Genomic DNA, 19,857 nt, shown 5'->3' with positions numbered 1-19,857 from the left:
CCGGGGGAACGGCGGGCGCTGGCGGCGGGAGAGCCTCGGCTTGGGCTGCGGCAGGAGCGGGGAGAGACGCGGCACGCACTGGGCTATGAGAGGGAACAACGGAGAGGGATAGCGGACGGAGGAGACAGAGGGGAAAAAGCCCTATTTCCTCCTCCTGCTCCCGGAGATGGTCTCGCCCAGTCGGCGTGACGCGACGGCCAACGCCACGCCCCTCTGGGAACGGACCACTCAGCAGCGAGGCGGCTGGAATTATGAATGGGCAGTTACAACGTCATGCGCCGCCGTTTAAAGGGCCCGCAGCCGCTTGGGGTCCCCGCCGGGACCCTCGGGGGGACAACGGGGACACCCCCGGCCCCGGGGCGCGGCCTGCGGGCTGGACATACCCGGGAAGGGGCTACTGCGGCCTCCCGAACCCTCACCGACCCTTCCCTCCCACAGCCAATCCACCCCTGCCCCTCCCATCTCCCCCAGACCACAAAGGACATTTAACAAATGACAGTGAAGTTTCTTAATCAAAAAGGTAAAATAAATCTACACTGCTGTACATATTACTTACATTACAAAATCCCAGAGAAATGTTTGCTGTGTCAGCTACGCTCTGCTCATTCCCTTTTTCCCCCTCAGAAACTGCTTCCTTTGGGTCAGAGATCAATGAAATAAATCTGTGAGCCACCAAATGCCAGCCACAGACACCCCACTGTGAAGTGTGGGTGCAAAGGGTGAGAGTGTGGAACAGGGTTGGTGTAGTTCTGTCAAATTCCATGGCATTACCTCACGTGTGCATCGGTTCTGCTCTGGATTTTAAGGATTAGCAAAAGTAGATCTTCAGCTCTGGCACAGGAGGAAGCAGAGCTTGGTAATGATGTACAAAAGTGACATCAGTCGGGATGGGGAGAGGAGGAGAAGGTCTGGCAATAGGTTAGAAATGTAACACAAAGGCCCCAAATGCAGAGGGCTCCAAGGGCTCAGCTCCGGGATCCTCTGAGGGAGCTGGAATTGTTCCTGGAGAGCTCTCACCTCTGGGAACAAACATCCACTGAGCTCCTGCCCAGGGTAGGACCAGGACAGGCTTCACCTCTGCATAAAGTTCTTTTCCAGGGCAGCAGGAGTCCTCTGCAGGGAGTGGATGTTGCGCTTGACCCGATCCTCCAGGCTGGAGGTGGAGGCACTCTCCAGCTTCAAACGGCTGCAGGGAACAGGAGCAGAGACAGAAATCACAACCCTGACTGAAGGAGAGCACACAATTTCTACATTATTCTTAATAATTTATAAATATAATAATAAATATATTTAAATAAATATAATATATCATTTTATATTATTTCTGAATTATTATCTGCATATAAAACACTCCCAGAGTGGCAGAACATCAGCAATGCCCAGCTTGGGTCTGACTCCCAATCAGCAAGAGCCATTTTTTGGGCAGAGGGGAAAATTCGGGAACAGCAGCTCTGTCAGCCACAGGGGAGATATGCAATCCCATGATCTGAACACTGAGGCCATCCCTCAGAAGCTGAATTCCCCTTGGATGAGGAGGGGGTAAAAGACTCACTGGAAGAATTTCCCATCCCTGGAGTCGAGTTTCTCCAGCTCCTTCTCCAGCTCCTCCTCCTTGCGGTGCTTCCTGAGGTTGTTGGCTCTCTCCTCTTCCCTCCACTTGGCATTTTCCATCATTTCCTGACGTTTTCGCTCCAGCTCCTCAGGAGAGATCTTTCTGTTTGGAGAGAGAGACACACTTCATAAAACCATTTTCACAACGACCAGAGTTTGGCAGAGACAAAATTCTGCCAAGCTATAAATTGAAGTAAGGCACCTGCAGGAGTAAGATTAATTAAAAAAGGAAAATCAGCGATTGTTTAGTTAGATTCTGAGAGGGAACAGAACCATCACATAGAGAATTTCCACCACCCTTTAATATCCTAATGAGAACGGGATTTATTTTGATGCAAATATCAAAATAAAAGAGTAATTGACGGTAGCCACAAGAGAGGTCAAAGGTTATAGGACATAATCTATACAGGAAAACATTTCTGGAGATATTTTTCTGTGAAGTAGCAGCACCCCAGGCACCTCATCTTCCTCACTTTGGGATGGTGGAATTGTTCATGTTGGAAAAGGCTCAGATCAACCAAGGCTGGTTCACATTCCCCAGATGAGGGGGATTTAACACAGGTTTGCCTTTGGCAGCCGAGCTTTTGAGGACATTTTAAAAATTTCCCTCTTTTTTAAAATATTCCACCTCCCCACATCCCAGCAGGAGGCTCTTTTCTCTCTCTTGGATTTAATTTTAATCCCTCTTTGATTTAATTGATCTCCTAATTGGTTTTAATTCCAAGATGATGCTGTCAGGATCCTTTTTTCGCCTGACAGAACAGAACCTCCTAATTAGAGAATTCACAGAAACACTGGGTTGGAAGAGACCTTCAAGATCATTGAGTCCAACCCAGCCCCAACACCTCAATAAACCCTGGCATCCAGTGCCACATCCAGGCTTTGTTAAACACTTCCAGGGATGGTGACTCCACCAATTAACCAATTCCCATTCCCGCCCTGCAGGAGAAGCAGCACCACGAGCACTGCTGTGGGAAGGTGCCACCCACCAGCCAGCAGCACCAGGTGAGCCATGAGGCCCCTGTGTGTGATTTTCTGGGCATTTCACCTGTCCCCTCCAACCACCAGAGGAAATCTGGTGCCCAGGTGCCTCCCAGGGGTCTGTCCTCCAGTACAGGGACAGGGGACAGGACAGGGTGCCACTGACCTGGTGTAGCCCGGGGGGTGCTGGCGCCGGAAGCTCTTTTTGGGGGAAGGGCTCCTGGCTCTGCCCTTCTCCTCACGGCTGCTGTGCCTGCAACCCCAGAATTACCCTCATTAACACCAAAATCCACATTTGACTAGATCGTGATCACATTTATAAACATTCCTGGGGGTTTTAACACATCCTGAGGCTGAGGTGGCTCCCACAGCTGCAGGGCTGTTACCTGGCCACTCTAGGAACAATCCTAAACTGACAGACTCTGACTCCCAAGAGAGCACTGCATTTGACCTGAGGCTGTGAAGGCTTCCAAAACTGATAGATAGCACTGGGATTATGGGTGTGGAGTTGGTTAGAAGTGTGTAACATCACAGGGTGAAAAATTAGAGTTTGGGGTTTTAGAATATAGTAATCAGTATGAAGCAAGATGGCTGTTTTAGGGCAGAAGCAAGCTATTCTTCACCTTTTTCTTTCTTCGTGGGTTTGGGTGGTATTTTGTAATTGGACAGAAACGTCCACACTGCCGGCTTCGAGTGACCAGTTATTGGGTTAGGAGTGAAAATAATCTAGGCGTAATTTCTTAATTGGATAGTTTAGCCTTAAAAGACCTTGTAACAAGAGATAGTTGGCCATTTTGTGCCTAGTTAATGAGAGACTGCAGAGCTCCCTGCTGTGAGACTGTAACATTGATAATAAACAATAAACCCCTGAGTCTGAACGTGAACCATTGTCTCAAGTGCCTTCAATCCCGACAGAGTCAGAAAAGGGAAGCAGAGACCCCACAGGATTGCAGGGAACTCCCGTGCTTTCACCCACTCACTGTTTGCTGTGCCTGGAGGGGGATGCTGAGCTCCTCTGGGGGTTCCTCCTGCTGGAATGGCTCTGGGGAGAGCGGGATGGGCTCCGGGAGCGCTCCCGGGGGCGCGGCCCCGCCTCGGGGTCCCTCACCTGGAATCCAGAGGGAACACAGGGGTGGAAGCAGCTCCCACACAGGGCACAGGGGGTGAAGTTTGTGGCTGGCACAGCTGAGGGAGGGAATTCCTCCCTGGGGTGGCATTCTCAGACGAGCTGTGGCTGCTCCTGAATGCCTGGAAGTGGCCCAGGACAGGCTGGAGCAGCCTGGGACAGTGGGAGCCCATGGGACAGGATGGGTTTTGGTGTCCCTTCCCACCCATTCCATGGATAATGAGGAGCATCTGAACAACCTCATCCTGAATTCCTTATCCCAAATTCCAAGTAAAAGTCTGGCTGAGCTTGGAATAATTTGAATTGCAAGGCTCAGATGGCCTCAAATTGAATTTAAAATTTATTCATTCCTGTTCCAGCTGCTGCAGCTATTCCCAAAACCCCTGGTTCTCCCCCCTCCCCCGGGTGTACCTGTAAGCCATAACCCGGGATTTTGGAAGGAGCAGCCTTCCAGGAGGAACTATCCACCCTCTTCTGAGACCTAGAAAGAAAATAAAGCCCTTTTGAAGCAAGCAAATGGAAAGAATAAATCCATTTTTACCACTCATTAATGATGCAAAACCAATGAAGCAACAATTTAATGAAATACTTAATTAAAAGCATTAATTAGATAGAAAAATCTGAGAGCAGGTGAAAAACCAGCAGGAATGGGGGCAGTCTTAGAAAAAAAAAATAAAATAAAACTCACTTATTTCTGGGCCTCTCCTCCTCAGAGCTGGAGCTGGACACGCTGGAGCTGTGCCGCCGGTGCTTCTTGTGCTTCTTCTTCTTCTCCTTCTTCTTCTTCCTCTCCTTTTTATCCAAACTGTTCTGCAGCTGCAAAGCCAAAAACTCCCTCAGGACCACACAGAAAACACCACAATTCCACATTTTCCACACATTTCCAATGTGTGGAAAAGCACAAAACCTGAAGCCAAACAAAACTCTAAAAATTATTTTTTCATATTTAAAGGTGCAAAAATGTTTTTGCAGTATTTACAAGAGAAATATCTTTATAGAAATGTAGAGATGCTTCTAAAAACTTACAGCCATTTATAGATTTCAAGCCAGAAAATCTCATTTAATGAGATTTATAAATTTACAGCAATTTATAAATGGGAATTTTTGATTATAAGAAAAGGGGAAACTCATCTTTATAGCCATTTATAAATTGCAATCTACAGATACATAAATTTAAATGTATGGATATATAAATTTAAATTAATAGGCATATAAATCTCGTTTCATGAGATTTTCTCTCAGAATTGAGGAGTGTAAGGAGCAAACAGAGCTTGGCTCCTTGTCCTGGACAATAAAAATTCTGATTTTTGCTCCTCCCCTGCCTCACACCTACCAAGGCTTTGATTTTCTTCATTTTCACCGGGTTGTTTAAAACTTCTCTTTTCTTTTCCTCCTCCCTCTTCCTAAAGCAGGAAAAAGAAAATCAGTTTTTTCAATCACATTTGCACAAAGAGGATCCAGCAAGTGCAAGCTCTAAGAACAGAGAAAGCAGGAACAAAGAGAAATGTTGTGTATTTAGCAAAACTGAAGAGGAGTTGCCCCTTTTCTTATAATCAATTGAACTGCTTTTGATATAGGAACATTTCTAATCAATTCAACTGCTACTGATATAGGAAAATACGTATATTTATAGGGTATATAAGATATATATATATAGGGATATTTATAGGATATATATAAAATCGGATATATATTTATAGGATAATATAATATTTATAATAAATTGGATTGCTTTTGATATAGGATAATATATGTATTTATAGGATACATATATTAGGATATTTATAGATTATAGGATATATATGTATAGGACAGTATAATATTTATAATTGACTGTTTTTCATACAGGATAATATATATATTTATAGGATACATAGGAGACATTTATATTAAAACATTTATAAGATAGATATATATATTAAAAGATATATATACATATACAGGATATGATATTTCTAATCAATTCAACTGTTTTTGATACAGGACAGTATATATATTAATAGGACATATATATCAAAGGATATATATATATATAAAAGGATAATATAATACATAATATCAATTTAAGTGCTTTTGATACAGGCTAATTTGTAGTTTTTGAGTGCCCTTGTCTCTGCACACCTGATCATGAAGAGGGGGTCCTCACGGATCTTGGTGGCCATGTCCAGCACGGAGCTGGCCCCTGCCCTGGCGAAGATGGAGCCGGGCAGCAGCCCCGTGTCCCCAGTGCTGTCCTTGTCCCCAACCTTGTCCAGGATGAACTTGTCCACAGGGCGACCCAGCAGGTACTCGTCCCTGTTCACCATCCCCCCGGGGCCCTGGTACATCCACTCCAGCTTCTCCTCACGCTTCCTGTGCCAAAAAGAAAGTTTCATTCCTCCTCCTGCTGCCTCCAGGGCTTGGCTGGAAGGTGAGCAGGGACAGTTTGGGGTTGGACTGTGGGACATGGCCCCAAGGATGGGATTGTTCAGCCTGGGAAAGTTTTGGGGTTGTTCAGTGCCTGACTGGGGCTCCAGGAGAACTGGAAAAGGATTTGGGACCAGGGGAATGGATTTGAATTGACAGAGGGCAGGGTGGGATAACATTTTAGGAAGGAATTCCTCCCTGGCAAGGAGGGGAGGGGATGGAACAGAAACACCAGAGCAGCTGTGGCTGCCCCTGGATTCCTAGCAGTGCCCAAGGCCAGGCTGGACACTGGGGCTTGGAGCACTGGGACACTGGGAGATGTCCCTGCCATGGCAGGGGAGGCACTGGGGGGGCTTTGTTGTCCCTTCCACCCCCACCCACCCATCCCTTCCACCTTTGTGCTGTCCTCATGCTCTCCCCACGCTGTCCCTGTACTGTCCCCATGCAGTCCCTATGCTGTCCCCTAGCTCACAGCACAGTGCCTGTGTCCCTGTGCTGTCACACACAGTGCCCGTGTCCCTATGCCCAAGTCCCTGTGCTGTCACACACAGTGCCCACGTCCCCATGCCAATGTCCCTGTGTCCCTGCTCACTGCACGGTGGCCGTGTCCCCGTGCCCTCACCACATGGTGCCCATGTCCCTGTGCCTGTGTCCCCATGCTCTCACCACATGGTGCTTCTGTACTCGTGCCCTCACCGCACGGTGCCCCTGTCCCTGAGCCCATATCCCTGCACCCTCACCACACGGTCGGTGCCCCTGTCCCTGTGCCCTCACCGCACGGTGCCCATGTCCTCAGCATAGCGCTGCATCTCCTCCCGTGCCCGCTCCTCCTGCAGCTCCCGCTGCAGCTCCTCGATCTTCCTCCTCTCAGCCTCATGCTTCTGCTCTGCCTTCCACACCTTCTCCACATTGCGCAGTGTCTGTGGGTGCCAGCTCTTTTTCAGGTTCTGCGGAAAGAGGGGATTGGCACAGGGGATTGGTACCAGGACCGGCACCGAGGGGCCAGGGCAGCCCAGCAATGCCGGCAGCTGGGTCCAGAGAACGGACCCGCGGCTCCCACTGGCCCCGCAAGTGGCCTCAGTCCCGGGGCAGCGGCACATCCTGGCCCTGCAGCCCCTCCTTAGCCCCCCAGGACGCCTCCAAACCCCCCCCCCCCGACCCCTGCTACAGCCCCGGCCCCTTCAGCACCCACTGACCCCTCTCAGTCTCCCCCCCTCAGAAGCCCCACGCCCTCCTCCCGACCCCTCTCCCCTCCCCAGCTCCTCTCAGCCCTTCCAGGCCCTCTCCCTCCCCGTCACCGGCCCAACCCCCTTCAGGCTCGCCCGCCCGCTCTCACCCGCCCCACCCTAGTTCCCCTCAGGCCACCCGAACCCTGTAAGCCCCCCCGGACCCCTGTGCCCCTGTGTCCTCAGTGCCCTCTCACCGCCCGCCTTCTGTCAGCCCCTCGACCCCCTTCACGCTCCCCCGGCCCCTGTGAACCCCCCCCGGTTCCCTCATTCCCCCTCACATCCCCCGGCCCCTCTCAGCTCCCTCGTCTCCCCTCATTTTTCCCTCTGCCTCCCCAGGTTCCGTCCGATTCTCCCCGGTTCCCCTCACCAGGTCTCCCCCCCCCATCGCGGCCGCCGGGCGAGCGCGACCCCCGCCGCTACCGGGACAGGAAATACGTCACCGACACGCGCCGCCGCTCGGGTTTCTGCGCCGCTTCCTCCTCAGTGCGTCACGGGTGGAGGGGGAGGAAGAGAAAGAAGCGGCGGAGATGCCCCTCGGTGCCGAGCCTGAGAGGTGTTTTCATTCCGTGTATGGAATCCAGAATGGTTTGGGTGGGAAGGGACCCCAAAGCTCTCCAGTTCCATCCCTGCCATAGTTAGGGACGGGACACCTTCCAATGTCCCAGGTTGCCCCATCTATCTGGCCTTGGACGCTGCCAGGGAATTCAGACAAGATCTGAGCCTGTTTCAAATGGGGCTGGTTACAGCAATACCAAACAAACGCCTGGAAATGATGAAGTGAGTAATTACAAAAGCACTTAAAGCCACGGGACGAGTCTGTCCGGCTGTGCCCATCACGGCGACGCGCGGAGCGGGGGGGCAGCGCCTTTGGGTCAGATCTTGAGGGTCGAAGCGTTCCGGCCCCGAGTCCAGTTACGCACAGCTTGGCCCGGGGCAGAGCCCGGCCGGTGCCGTCAACTGCGGTGGTGCCCGGCTGGGTCAGAATCTGGCACCTCCCAGTCCGTCGTCGGGCGCAAGGAAGGATTTCCTGTGCCGGGGCGGGTCAGAGCTGGCGATTTCGCGGGACAGAGCTGGCGAACCTCTCTAGATAGAGCCAGTGATCCCCCAGGATACCGGCAGTATTCTCTCGGGATAACAGCTGTGATCTCCCAGTTTGGAACTTGTGATCGCCTGGAATAACAACAGTAAGCCCCAGGACAACAGCACTGATTCCCTGGGGTGACAGCCGTGATCTCCCAGTTTGGAGTTTGTGATCTCCTGCGACAGAATTGCCATTTACCCTTTTGGAGCCAGGCGGGGCTCGAACCTCTAACTCTGAGGTTCCCGGCCCAGAGCGCTGTCCCTGCGCCGTCCTCCCGGCGCGCCCCCGCCACGCCCCCATCTCCGCGGCCGGGGCGTGGCTCAGGGGCAGCGCCACCGTCTGCGGGGCGGAGGGTCGGAGGTTCGAGCCCCGGGGCTGCCTAGATGGCGAGCTGTGGCATCGTAGCCACCCAACCGGCCTGGAGTTCAGAGCCTGGAGGGAACGCGTTATGCGCATCATTCACTGTGTAAATTAAGGGCAATTACTCCTACAGGAAAAACTCGAGCTGCAGCTGTTGGGTTTGTGTGTTTCCTGCACAACTCAGGCAAACAGAATGGAAAAATGGGAGTTCAGGTTTGGCAAAACATTGCCAAATGATTTCCAACACTTCAGAGGAGTGGGGCAAGAAAAGCTCTCTGTGCTTTGTGAATGAGAAATTTGCGGAAGAAAAAAGGGGGAAAAGGCAGCAAAAGATAAGGGGGCACCTGGAGTTGAACCAGGGACCTCTTGATCTGCAGTCTAATGCTCTATCACTGAGCTGTACCCCCTGACACAGCTATTGCACCTGGGAGATTGGAAAATGTTTCTTGGGAAAGAAAAATCTTTTGCTGTCCACAAATTGGATTTCTTTCCTTCACACTCCCCTGTGCAGATCAGGGAGTGCCTCGTAAAGCTACAGGGAGTTAAATGTGCTAAATGGTGGTAAAAATGAGAAATTCTGGTAGATCTGATGCCTGCAGTGAATTTCAAACACAGAAAAGCTCACACAGGCAGGGAGTCGTTCTCACACATGGCACAACCCCTGCATTTCCCCAACACTCAGGGATTGCATTCTGAAGCTCAGAACCAATTCCGAGTGCACAGAGCCAGCTTACGGCTCCTACTAGAACTCTCCACGTGTTTTCTGGGAAAGATTTGGGCAAAAGGCAGGTGGAAAGAGGAAAAGAAGAGGGGGCACCTGGAGTTGAACCAGGGACCTCTTCATTTGCCATCAAATGCTCTACCAGTGAGCTATACCCCCTGACACAGCTATTACACCTGGGAGACTGGAAAACATTTCTTGGGAAGGAAAAATCTTCGTTTGTCCATGAATTGGATTTCTTTCCTTGACAGCTCCAGGGAGCGCCTGATAAAGCTACATGGAGTTAAATGTGATAAATGATGGTAAAAACGAAATTTTACTTACAATTTAATAAATAAAATAAATGATTAAGAAATAAAATCAAATAATAAATAAGATAAAAAAGTAGTTCTGTTGGTGATTACAGAGAATTAAGGACAGAGAAGAGCACACACAGTGAGTGGTTAGAGCAGAATCCCAAAACTTTTCCAGCTGAACTTCTGTTCCTTGGATGCTGGAGCTCAGAACCAGCTCCCCACAAGCTCAGAGCTCTCCATTGATTTTTCCTGTGGCAGATTTTTGGCAAAAGGCAGGTGGAAAGAAGGAAAAAAAGAGGGGGTACCTGGAGTTGAGCCAGGGACCTCTTGATCTGCAGTCAAATGCTCTACCACTGAGCTATACCCCCTCCTCTGTGCTTAGCAAAATAAAACACTCCAAGGATGTTTTTCCCCAAATCCCTGAGTTTTCTGTGCCTGAGGATTTGGTTTGTGCTGCAGAACCTGTGGGGCAGCAGCAGCCACAGAGTCACTGCACTCCAGCATAGGTCCTTGGCCCAGTTCCTTCCTAGCTCCTTCCCTTCCTGGGAAAAAACATAAGAAACAATGAAAAATAAGGGCAAAAAATATAAGTAGTAGAAAAAAAGTGGAAAAGTTATAAGAAAAAGGCCTCATAAAATCAGGTCTGCTCTGTTATGTTGTAATTTCTTCCGAGGAAAGCCTACGCCTTGCAGGTTCCCATGTCAAAGCAATCCTCTGTGAGCAGTTGGTTACCATAACAACCTATTCCTGGGTGAAAAAACAACCTACACCTGAATAAACTGTTTTTACACTGTTAGAAAAATGAAAATTATGTCTCACAAACAACTTTTCCTGCATGTACCCACTGGGGGTTTAAGTTACCAATCAATACAGAATAACAACTTGATACTAACCAATAATTGGCAAAAGAGCTGCTGACCAGTTAGTCACACATGAGGTCTGTAAAACTGTATAAAAACTGTATTAAATATATAAAGTAGTATAAAAATGTATAAAATTTATAAAAACATAACTTTATTAGTTACGTGAATGAAGAATGGGCATTTTCCATCATGAAGAAAATGGAGTCCTGAGTGGTTTATTCCAATACCGTCCCAGTCTGTCCCCTGAGTGCTCTGAACCTTGGAGTCCCTGACATTTTCCCCCAGATTTCATCTCAGTCTGCAACAGGGAAAAGAATGAGCAGAAGACGCTGAGCTGCCATTCCAGCAACCACACCCCCAAAATCCCCAGGGAAAAGCAGCAAGAAGAAGAGGGGGCACCTGGAGTCGAACCAGGGACCTCTTGATCTGCAGTCAAATGCTCTACCACTGAGCTATACCCCCAACACAGCAACTGCCGCTGGGAGATTGGAAAATGTTTCTTATGAAAGAAAAATCTGTTGCCCACAAACTGGATTTCTTTCCTTGACACCCCCCTGTGCACCTTAATGTACCTACCAAAAGCCGTACATGGAGTTAAATGTGCTAAATGGGGGTAAAAATGAGAAATTCTGGTAGATCTGGTGTCTGTAGAGAATTAAAGACCAGCAAAGCTCACACAGACAGCGAGTGGTCACTCAGACATACAACAACCCCTGCACTCACCCAACACTCCGGCCCTCCTTCCTTACATGCTGGAGCTCAGAACCAACTCAGAGAGCACAGCACAAGTTCAGAGCTCTCCATCGATTTTTCCCGTGGCAAATTTTTGGCAAAAGGCAGGTGGAAAGAAGGAAAAGAAGAGGGAGCACCTGGAGTTGAACCAGGGACCTCTTGATCTGCAGTCAAATGCTCTACCACTGAGCTATGCCCCCTGTTGTTAGGAGAGGTGGGGGGCTCACTAGAAAGATTAAAAAGCATTTCCTGGAAAAGAGAGAAACTCCTTCCTTATGTAGGTTGGATCCCTGTCCTTGACAGCTCCTGTGCAGCCCAATGTCCCTGGTGAAGGTACAGGGAGTTAAATGGGATAAAAGATGGCAAGAGTGTTTGCTTTCATTCCATTTCCCATTCCTGATCCAGTCCAGGATTTCCCCCATTCCATCTCCTGCCTGGATCCAGCTCAGGTTTCCTCCCATTCTGTATACTGGCTATTTTCCCCTCCGGGTTTTCCTCCCGACCACATCCCACCCTGATCTAATCCAGGTTTTCACCCATTCTATCTATCGGCTGCAATTCAGTCCAGGTTTTCATCAAAAAATCCATATTCCAGGCATGATCCAGTGCAGGTTTTCCAGGTCTCCGCCCCGATCCAGTCTGGGTTTTCTTCCATTCCTATCACATCCAAATCCTGTCCAGGCGTTCCTCTTTTCCATTTCCTGACCCCGATCCAGTCTGGGTTTTGGGATCCTGCCTCTAATCCTGTCCCGGATCTTCCCAATTCTGCATTCCAGCCCAGATACAGTAGAGTATTTTTAGGGTCTCATCAGGGCACTTTGAGGATTTTTAGGGTAATTTCAGAGGCCCTTTAAGACTACTCAGGGTATTTTTAGGAACTTTTAAAAAAGGTTTTATGTCTTACCAGTTTCCTGTTCTTCTGCTCCAAGCAGTCAATGTAAAAAGAAAGCACTGCTATTTTTCTGAAGAGCTTTCTTCTATAACAAGCCCCTTACACCCCTTGAATTCAAGTCAGAGAGGCCAAACAGCTGCAGCTGCTCTGAGGGCTTTTATACCCGGTGGGATTTGCCCCCTCCCTTTTCCTGGGTGCCATGGGAACGAGAGGCGGGCATCATCAGGGATATATTAACCCCAGCCGTGGCTGAGGGGCTTTATTCCCTCTCTGGGATGTGCTGGGGTAAGAGCTCTCCTCTCATTTCAGTGAAGAGGCTATTTCAGCTTGTTTTCAGTAGGGGTTTCTGGGCATCTAAAGCAACAGAGGCTTGGAAGATTCTGTGAAGAGAACACCATGGAATGCAGGGAGTACTTAGGTTCATAACTTTGGGGTTTGTGTTTAGGGGTGATAAAGCACATTTGTCTTTTTGGGTTCGTTCTTATTTTGTTTTGTCTTTTTTTTTTTTTTTTTAGGAGGAGCACAGCTTCCAGAGACTTCAGGTTGTGTTAAGAATAACACTTTTTTCAGCAGATTCATTGTGTAACAAGAGGGATCTGCCCAGTGTCAAAGATATTTGAGATTGTGGCTTCAGGTGAGTTGAGGATTGCGATTAAGAGAGGGAGGGTGAGCAGGTATACAGTTAGGAGTTAATTGTGGGCAGGGGGAGGGAGGTTTGAAGACAGCAGGTTGGGAAAGGGTGTTTATTTGAGGACACTCCCCCCCGCCCCCCCCCCCCCCCCCCCCCCACCAAGGCTTCTCAGAAGTCTAGCAGAGGCATTGCCATGTCTTACAGCACACAAGGTCATCCACTGCACTCACAGGAATGCCATTTAACTTTGCCTTTCTCTAACCCAGGTGCCGCCACTAATGAAGGCCTCAGCCTTGGAATCAGGATGAAGCTGGAGCCTGAAGGAGCCAGGCACACTCAGGAGAGGGCAAGTAGCTGACTTGCTAGGATTTGGCCCACGTAAGTCTGAACTCATACTTTGGTTTTGGTTTTTTTAATTGTAGCTGACCAAGAGGCTAACAGGCAATCAATCACAGGGCCCTCTGAGGCAGACTCATTTTAGGTGCAACATGGATTCACATCACTGATCATCCAAAAGATAAATTGGGGGCCACGGCCTGGAGATGGGATGATGGGAGAGTAGCAGATTGGGAGTTCTTGAGATATATTTAAAAATCAGCAGAAGGAAAAGCAATCTTCTCCAAGGGCCTCTTAGGACAGCTAAAGGGAGCGGCTCTACTTTTGATGGCAGATGTTAGGCGGGCAGTGCAGAACAGCTCCGGTCTGTGTCCTGTTGTCCAGTGTTCTGTGTTCCCTAGTGTGTCTTTGGGGTTCCTTTTGCCTTCTCCCCTCACCACAAGCATGATGTGTCGTGTTTAACGTCCCCCTGTTTGTCACGTTCTGTGTCACGGGTGTGTGCACTCATTTGTGCCGGAGCTGTTCTGCCCTGCCGCATGGCCTGGTGCAATCGGAGGCGTCTCGGGGGCTTGTAATTTGTAATGTGGGGTGTAGTTGGACTCTAGGTGGGATTTGTAGATGGACACGAGATACCTGGAGCCCATAAGTTATCCTGCAGCCCTTTCAATTTTATCCTAACTCTCTTTCAGATGCAGAAGGATAGAATCCAGCGCAGAGGCCCCCATCCCGGGTGAGGGGATTCGCCCAAGCAGGTCAGTCACTGTTTTCCTTGGTAGAGGAAGCATAAATGATGGCTGTCACAGCTCTGTTGCCTTTCCTTTTAGGAAGTCAAGGCAGAGAGCTGCAGTCCAGGCCAGTGGGCAAGGTGAGCATTGTGTACCGTACACAAGCAGTCTTATTGTTGAGGTCTCAGTTTCTGGTGCAGCTCTAACTAGTTCCTCTTGTTTTTTTTTTTTTTTTTTTTATTATTTTAGGTGGTCCACTTGCGATCTATCCTGGCCGAGCATGCTCATGCCAGGTGGGTGCAAGCTTAAGGTATCTGTGTGGCATACTTGTCACGGCAGGGAGGTTGTGTTTTCACAGTATCTCAGCATGCTTTTTTGCTTTGTTTCTTTGCAGGTGCTCTCGCTGCCCTAAGCATGACCAAAGAACAGAGGAGGGCAGGTGAGTCGGTGTTTAGGCAGGCTGACTCATAGGGGAGCGTTACGCAGCAGCACGCTAAGCGTGTACATTTTCTTTTTGCAGGTGTCTTCTGGGCAGCCTCCAGAGTCAAATCAAGTTCTGAGGTGAGCTGGGGCAGCGGTGTGGAGGAGTCCCGGGGATTACTGTTGTTGAGGGCAAGTCATGTTTTCTGTTGCGTCTTAGGTACCCTGAGGAGGCTCGTAGCCGCAGCTCGGAAGCGATAGCACCGAAGCACACACAGAGAACATCTCAACGCGCACGTCCGACCGAGGACGGATTTTGTCCGCTCGTCTTTCAAAAGCTAAGTGTCGGGGTCAGCGGCCGGGAGAAGGGGAAAAGCCTTTACTATCACAGGGGGCAGTTTCACGTCAGCTTAGCGGAGAGGTCTGTAGCGGGCCGGGTTCTCTGGAATTAGAGAGGGTTTGTCCTCAGCCTCACCAGAGCCTTTGCTGGGCAGGGCAGTTCCGACCCATCTCCACGTTCTCGTGGACTTTGCGTCGTCAGCCTTCCTCTACTCGGCATCGTCACGGCTCTTTCCCCCGAGGGGCTCGTCTTCGGGTCCGGAGCTATCGCCACGGTCATCCGGCCATCCGCTTCCTTCTCTAGTCTTGCCGAGCGTCTCGAGCGTCTTCCTAACTGCTTTGACACTAACTTCTTTTTGCGAGCTACATTTCATCATCACGTGCCATGATCATAGGGCTTCCTTTCCTTTGGCATTATCAGCCTGTGGCTCATCTTGCATTTGCAATCTCAGATCCCTAAGGGGAAAGTTCCCGCCTGTCTTTGTGTTAGGTCATCCGCGTCTGTGTTATGTTGTCCGTGTCTGTGTTACGTAGTCTGTGTCCATTGTCTTTCTTACATCTCGACGCTTTGTCGGCACTATTCTGTGCCATATTGCCTATAATCTACTCATGTGCCTTTCTGGATCTTCCTTATTCTGCCCTCTTTATATTTTTACTCTTTGAGCCAGGTAGGATTACAGAAGATGTTCTCATCGGTCTTCCTTCTCACTACCAGCTTTGGTAGTGCCTTTTTTCCCCATGAGGTTTTCTTGGACTTCTAGAGGGGTGTCTTATACCCTCCTCACGTGACTGCAGTAGTTCTATAGGTTCCATCTTCTGAAAGGGTATAGGTCTCAGGAATTCATCTTGCGGAGTTATCTTAAGTCCTGTTTTATATTGTATCTATGTACCTATATTGTGTGTACCTGTGTTGGCTTATACTGTATGCACTTATCTTCCATGTACCTGTGTTGGCTTATACTGTATGTACTTAGGTTGCATGTACCTGTGTTGGCTTATACTGCATGGACCTGTGTTGGCTTATACTGTATGTACTTATACTGTATGTACCTGTGTTGGCTTCTACTGTATGTACTTATGTTGCATGTACCTGTGTTGGCTTGTACTGTATGTACCTGTGTTGGCTTCTACTGTATGTACTTATGTTGCATGTACCTGTGTTGGCTTATACTGTATGTACCTGTGTTGGCTTCTACTGTATGTACTTATGTTGCATGTACCTGTGTTGGCTTCTACTGTATGTACTTATGTTGCATGTACCTGTGTTGGCTTCTACTGTATGTACTTATCTTGCATGTACCTGTGTTGGCTTATCTTGCATGTACCTGTGTTGGCTTATCTTGCATGTACCTGTGTTGGCTTATCTTGCATGTACTTATAATGTATATAAGTGCATTGCCTTATGTTGTCTGTACTTGCACTGTATGCATTGGCTTACATTGTGTGTACTTATGTTGTACCACTTATGGTCGGAGCTGCCCTGCCCTGGCAGCTAGTCACAGTTAGGTGGAACAGGTATAGAAATTTTCCTGTCGATCTGTGTTTTGTGGGATTTTGGGTAGAAAACTTATCGGTTCAGAGAGGGGACAATTCCGGGCTGTCAGATGGGCACTCGTTGACCACTTTCTGTTGTCTCACAGGTCCCCGAGGCTACCGATTTCCCTAATCTAGCGTTTGATGTCAGGGAGGGGCAGCCAGAAGATGTGTCGAAGCATGTTCTTCAGCGTCTCAGGTAAGGGCCGCAGCGAGCGTGTAAGAGGGAAGAGTGTGTGAGCATGTGTGAGAGCCTGTGGCTGTGTTTGTCTGTGTCTGCTCGTCTCTGTGTGTGTGAGCACAGGGTGAGTGGATTTAACCTTGTGTGTGTGACTTTTGCTTTTCAGGTTTTCAACTCATTTTTAAATTTAGAATAAAAAATCCCCAGCCGGGTTTTTTTTTTTTTTCTCCCCCGGCTGGGTTTTTTTTTCCTCGGTCCCGGTTGGTCCGCGAGGCGACGTTCATCGCCAAAGTTTGGGCACGAAACGGTCAGGGACCGGGGTTTTCGTCAGGCAGGAGGATTTTTTTGGAGGCTCCCGGGAACCACGTTTCCGAGGACCAATGATTGCTGGGGTTTAATTTAGTAGTTTTGGTGAGAGGGCTGGTGGGTTTGTGTGCTATTTGAAGCCAGTGTATGTGGTGGGTGAGTGTTGTTTTCTCTGTGGTTTTGTTGTTTTGGGTTTCCTGTAACCATAAATTAACATGTAGTGGAAATAGCAAAAGGTTATCAGTTTGTGTTAATTTTTGTATTGCCTTGTATTGCCTTGTATTGCCTTGTATTGCCTTGTATTGCCTTGTATTGCCTTGTATTGCCTTGTATTGCCTTGTATTGCCTTGTATTGCCTTGTATTGCCTTGTATTGCCTTGTATTGCCTTGTATTGCCTTGTATTGCCTTGTATTGCCTTGTATTGCCTTGTATTGCCTTGTATTGCCTTGTATTGCCTTGTATTGCCTTGTATTGCCTTGTATTGCCTTGTATTGCCTTGTATTGCCTTGTATTGCCTTGTATTGCCTTGTATTGCCTTGTATTGCCTTGTATTGCCTTGTATTGCCTTGTATTGCCTTGTATTGCCTTGTATTGCCTTGTATTGCCTTGTATTGCCTTGTATTGCCTTGTATTGCCTTGTATTGCCTTGTATTGCCTTGTATTGCCTTGTATTGCCTTGTATTGCCTTGTATTGCCTTGTATTGCCTTGTATTGCCTTGTATTGCCTTGTATTGCCTTGTATTGCCTTGTATTGCCTTGTATTGCCTTGTATTGCCTTGTATTGCCTTGTATTGCCTTGTATTGCCTTGTATTGCCTTGTATTGCCTTGTATTGCCTTGTATTGCCTTGTATTGCCTTGTATTGCCTTGTATTGCCTTGTATTGCCTTGTATTGCCTTGTATTGCCTTGTATTGCCTTGTATTGCCTTGTATTGCCTTGTATTGCCTTGTATTGCCTTGTATTGCCTTGTATTGCCTTGTATTGCCTTGTATTGCCTTGTATTGCCTTGTATTGCCTTGTATTGCCTTGTATTGCCTTGTATTGCCTTGTATTGCCTTGTATTGCCTTGTATTGCCTTGTATTGCCTTGTATTGCCTTGTATTGCCTTGTATTGCCTTGTATTGCCTTGTATTGCCTTGTATTGCCTTGTATTGCCTTGTATTGCCTTGTATTGCCTTGTATTGCCTTGTATTGCCTTGTATTGCCTTGTATTGCCTTGTATTGCCTTGTATTGCCTTGTATTGCCTTGTATTGCCTTGTATTGCCTTGTATTGCCTTGTATTGCCTTGTATTGCCTTGTATTGCCTTGTATTGCCTTGTATTGCCTTGTATTGCCTTGTATTGCCTTGTATTGCCTTGTATTGCCTTGTATTGCCTTGTATTGCCTTGTATTGCCTTGTATTGCCTTGTATTGCCTTGTATTGCCTTGTATTGCCTTGTATTGCCTTGTATTGCCTTGTATTGCCTTGTATTGCCTTGTATTGCCTTGTATTGCCTTGTATTGCCTTGTATTGCCTTGTATTGCCTTGTATTGCCTTGTATTGCCTTGTATTGCCTTGTATTGCCTTGTATTGCCTTGTATTGCCTTGTATTGCCTTGTATTGCCTTGTATTGCCTTGTATTGCCTTGTATTGCCTTGTATTGCCTTGTATTGCCTTGTATTGCCTTGTATTGCCTTGTATTGCCTTGTATTGCCTTGTATTGCCTTGTATTGCCTTGTATTGCCTTGTATTGCCTTGTATTGCCTTGTATTGCCTTGTATTGCCTTGTATTGCCTTGTATTGCCTTGTATTGCCTTGTATTGCCTTGTATTGCCTTGTATTGCCTTGTATTGCCTTGTATTGCCTTGTATTGCCTTGTATTGCCTTGTATTGCCTTGTATTGCCTTGTATTGCCTTGTATTGCCTTGTATTGCCTTGTATTGCCTTGTATTGCCTTGTATTGCCTTGTATTGCCTTGTATTGCCTTGTATTGCCTTGTATTGCCTTGTATTGCCTTGTATTGCCTTGTATTGCCTTGTATTGCCTTGTATTGCCTTGTATTGCCTTGTATTGCCTTGTATTGCCTTGTATTGCCTTGTATTGCCTTGTATTGCCTTGTATTGCCTTGTATTGCCTTGTATTGCCTTGTATTGCCTTGTATTGCCTTGTATTGCCTTGTATTGCCTTGTATTGCCTTGTATTGCCTTGTATTGCCTTGTATTGCCTTGTATTGCCTTGTATTGCCTTGTATTGCCTTGTATTGCCTTGTATTGCCTTGTATTGCCTTGTATTGCCTTGTATTGCCTTGTATTGCCTTGTATTGCCTTGTATTGCCTTGTATTGCCTTGTATTGCCTTGTATTGCCTTGTATTGCCTTGTATTGCCTTGTATTGCCTTGTATTGCCTTGTATTGCCTTGTATTGCCTTGTATTGCCTTGTATTGCCTTGTATTGCCTTGTATTGCCTTGTATTGCCTTGTATTGCCTTGTATTGCCTTGTATTGCCTTGTATTGCCTTGTATTGCCTTGTATTGCCTTGTATTGCCTTGTATTGCCTTGTATTGCCTTGTATTGCCTTGTATTGCCTTGTATTGCCTTGTATTGCCTTGTATTGCCTTGTATTGCCTTGTATTGCCTTGTATTGCCTTGTATTGCCTTGTATTGCCTTGTATTGCCTTGTATTGCCTTGTATTGCCTTGTATTGCCTTGTATTGCCTTGTATTGCCTTGTATTGCCTTGTATTGCCTTGTATTGCCTTGTATTGCCTTGTATTGCCTTGTATTGCCTTGTATTGCCTTGTATTGCCTTGTATTGCCTTGTATTGCCTTGTATTGCCTTGTATTGCCTTGTATTGCCTTGTATTGCCTTGTATTGCCTTGTATTGCCTTGTATTGCCTTGTATTGCCTTGTATTGCCTTGTATTGCCTTGTATTGCCTTGTATTGCCTTGTATTGCCTTGTATTGCCTTGTATTGCCTTGTATTGCCTTGTATTGCCTTGTATTGCCTTGTATTGCCTTGTATTGCCTTGTATTGCCTTGTATTGCCTTGTATTGCCTTGTATTGCCTTGTATTGCCTTGTATTGCCTTGTATTGCCTTGTATTGCCT

General features: G+C 47.8%; 1 protein-coding gene, 1 long non-coding RNA gene and 4 other non-coding genes across 6 annotated transcripts; 1 reads left to right on the top strand and 5 right to left on the bottom strand.

Moving 5' to 3' along the window:
• Positions 1-493: 493 nt before the first annotated feature.
• CWC25 (CWC25 spliceosome associated protein homolog) lies at positions 494-7,782 on the bottom strand. Its single transcript, XM_063178893.1, has 10 exons — positions 7,721-7,782; positions 6,899-7,071; positions 5,840-6,070; positions 5,052-5,121; positions 4,407-4,534; positions 4,130-4,199; positions 3,573-3,700; positions 2,759-2,845; positions 1,553-1,714; positions 494-1,186 (listed from the first exon to the last, which is right to left on the bottom strand). The coding sequence occupies exons 1-10, from the start codon at positions 7,736-7,738 to the stop codon at positions 1,072-1,074; spliced, it is 1,182 nt and encodes a 393-aa protein (XP_063034963.1). The 5' UTR covers positions 7,739-7,782; the 3' UTR covers positions 494-1,071.
• A 48-nt stretch (positions 7,783-7,830) lies between these two features.
• On the top strand, positions 7,831-13,275 carry LOC134430928 (uncharacterized). Its single transcript, XR_010030919.1, has 3 exons — positions 7,831-8,130; positions 12,814-12,932; positions 13,196-13,275. It is a non-coding gene; the product is annotated as an uncharacterized LOC134430928 (long non-coding RNA).
• On the bottom strand, positions 9,130-9,201 carry TRNAC-GCA (transfer RNA cysteine (anticodon GCA)). The gene has a single exon. It is a non-coding gene; the product is annotated as a tRNA-Cys (tRNA).
• TRNAC-GCA (transfer RNA cysteine (anticodon GCA)) lies at positions 10,108-10,179 on the bottom strand. Its single transcript has one exon. It is a non-coding gene; the product is annotated as a tRNA-Cys (tRNA).
• On the bottom strand, positions 11,065-11,136 carry TRNAC-GCA (transfer RNA cysteine (anticodon GCA)). The gene has a single exon. It is a non-coding gene; the product is annotated as a tRNA-Cys (tRNA).
• TRNAC-GCA (transfer RNA cysteine (anticodon GCA)) lies at positions 11,535-11,606 on the bottom strand. The gene has a single exon. It is a non-coding gene; the product is annotated as a tRNA-Cys (tRNA).
• Positions 13,276-19,857: the final 6,582 nt, after the last annotated feature.

Source organism: Melospiza melodia, chromosome 30 (genome assembly GCF_035770615.1).
Source record: "Melospiza melodia melodia isolate bMelMel2 chromosome 30, bMelMel2.pri, whole genome shotgun sequence".
In the NCBI taxonomy this organism is placed as follows: Eukaryota; Metazoa; Chordata; class Aves; order Passeriformes; family Passerellidae; genus Melospiza; species Melospiza melodia.
Note: the sequence above shows the minus strand (reverse complement) of the source record. Positions and strands in the feature narration are given on the sequence as shown.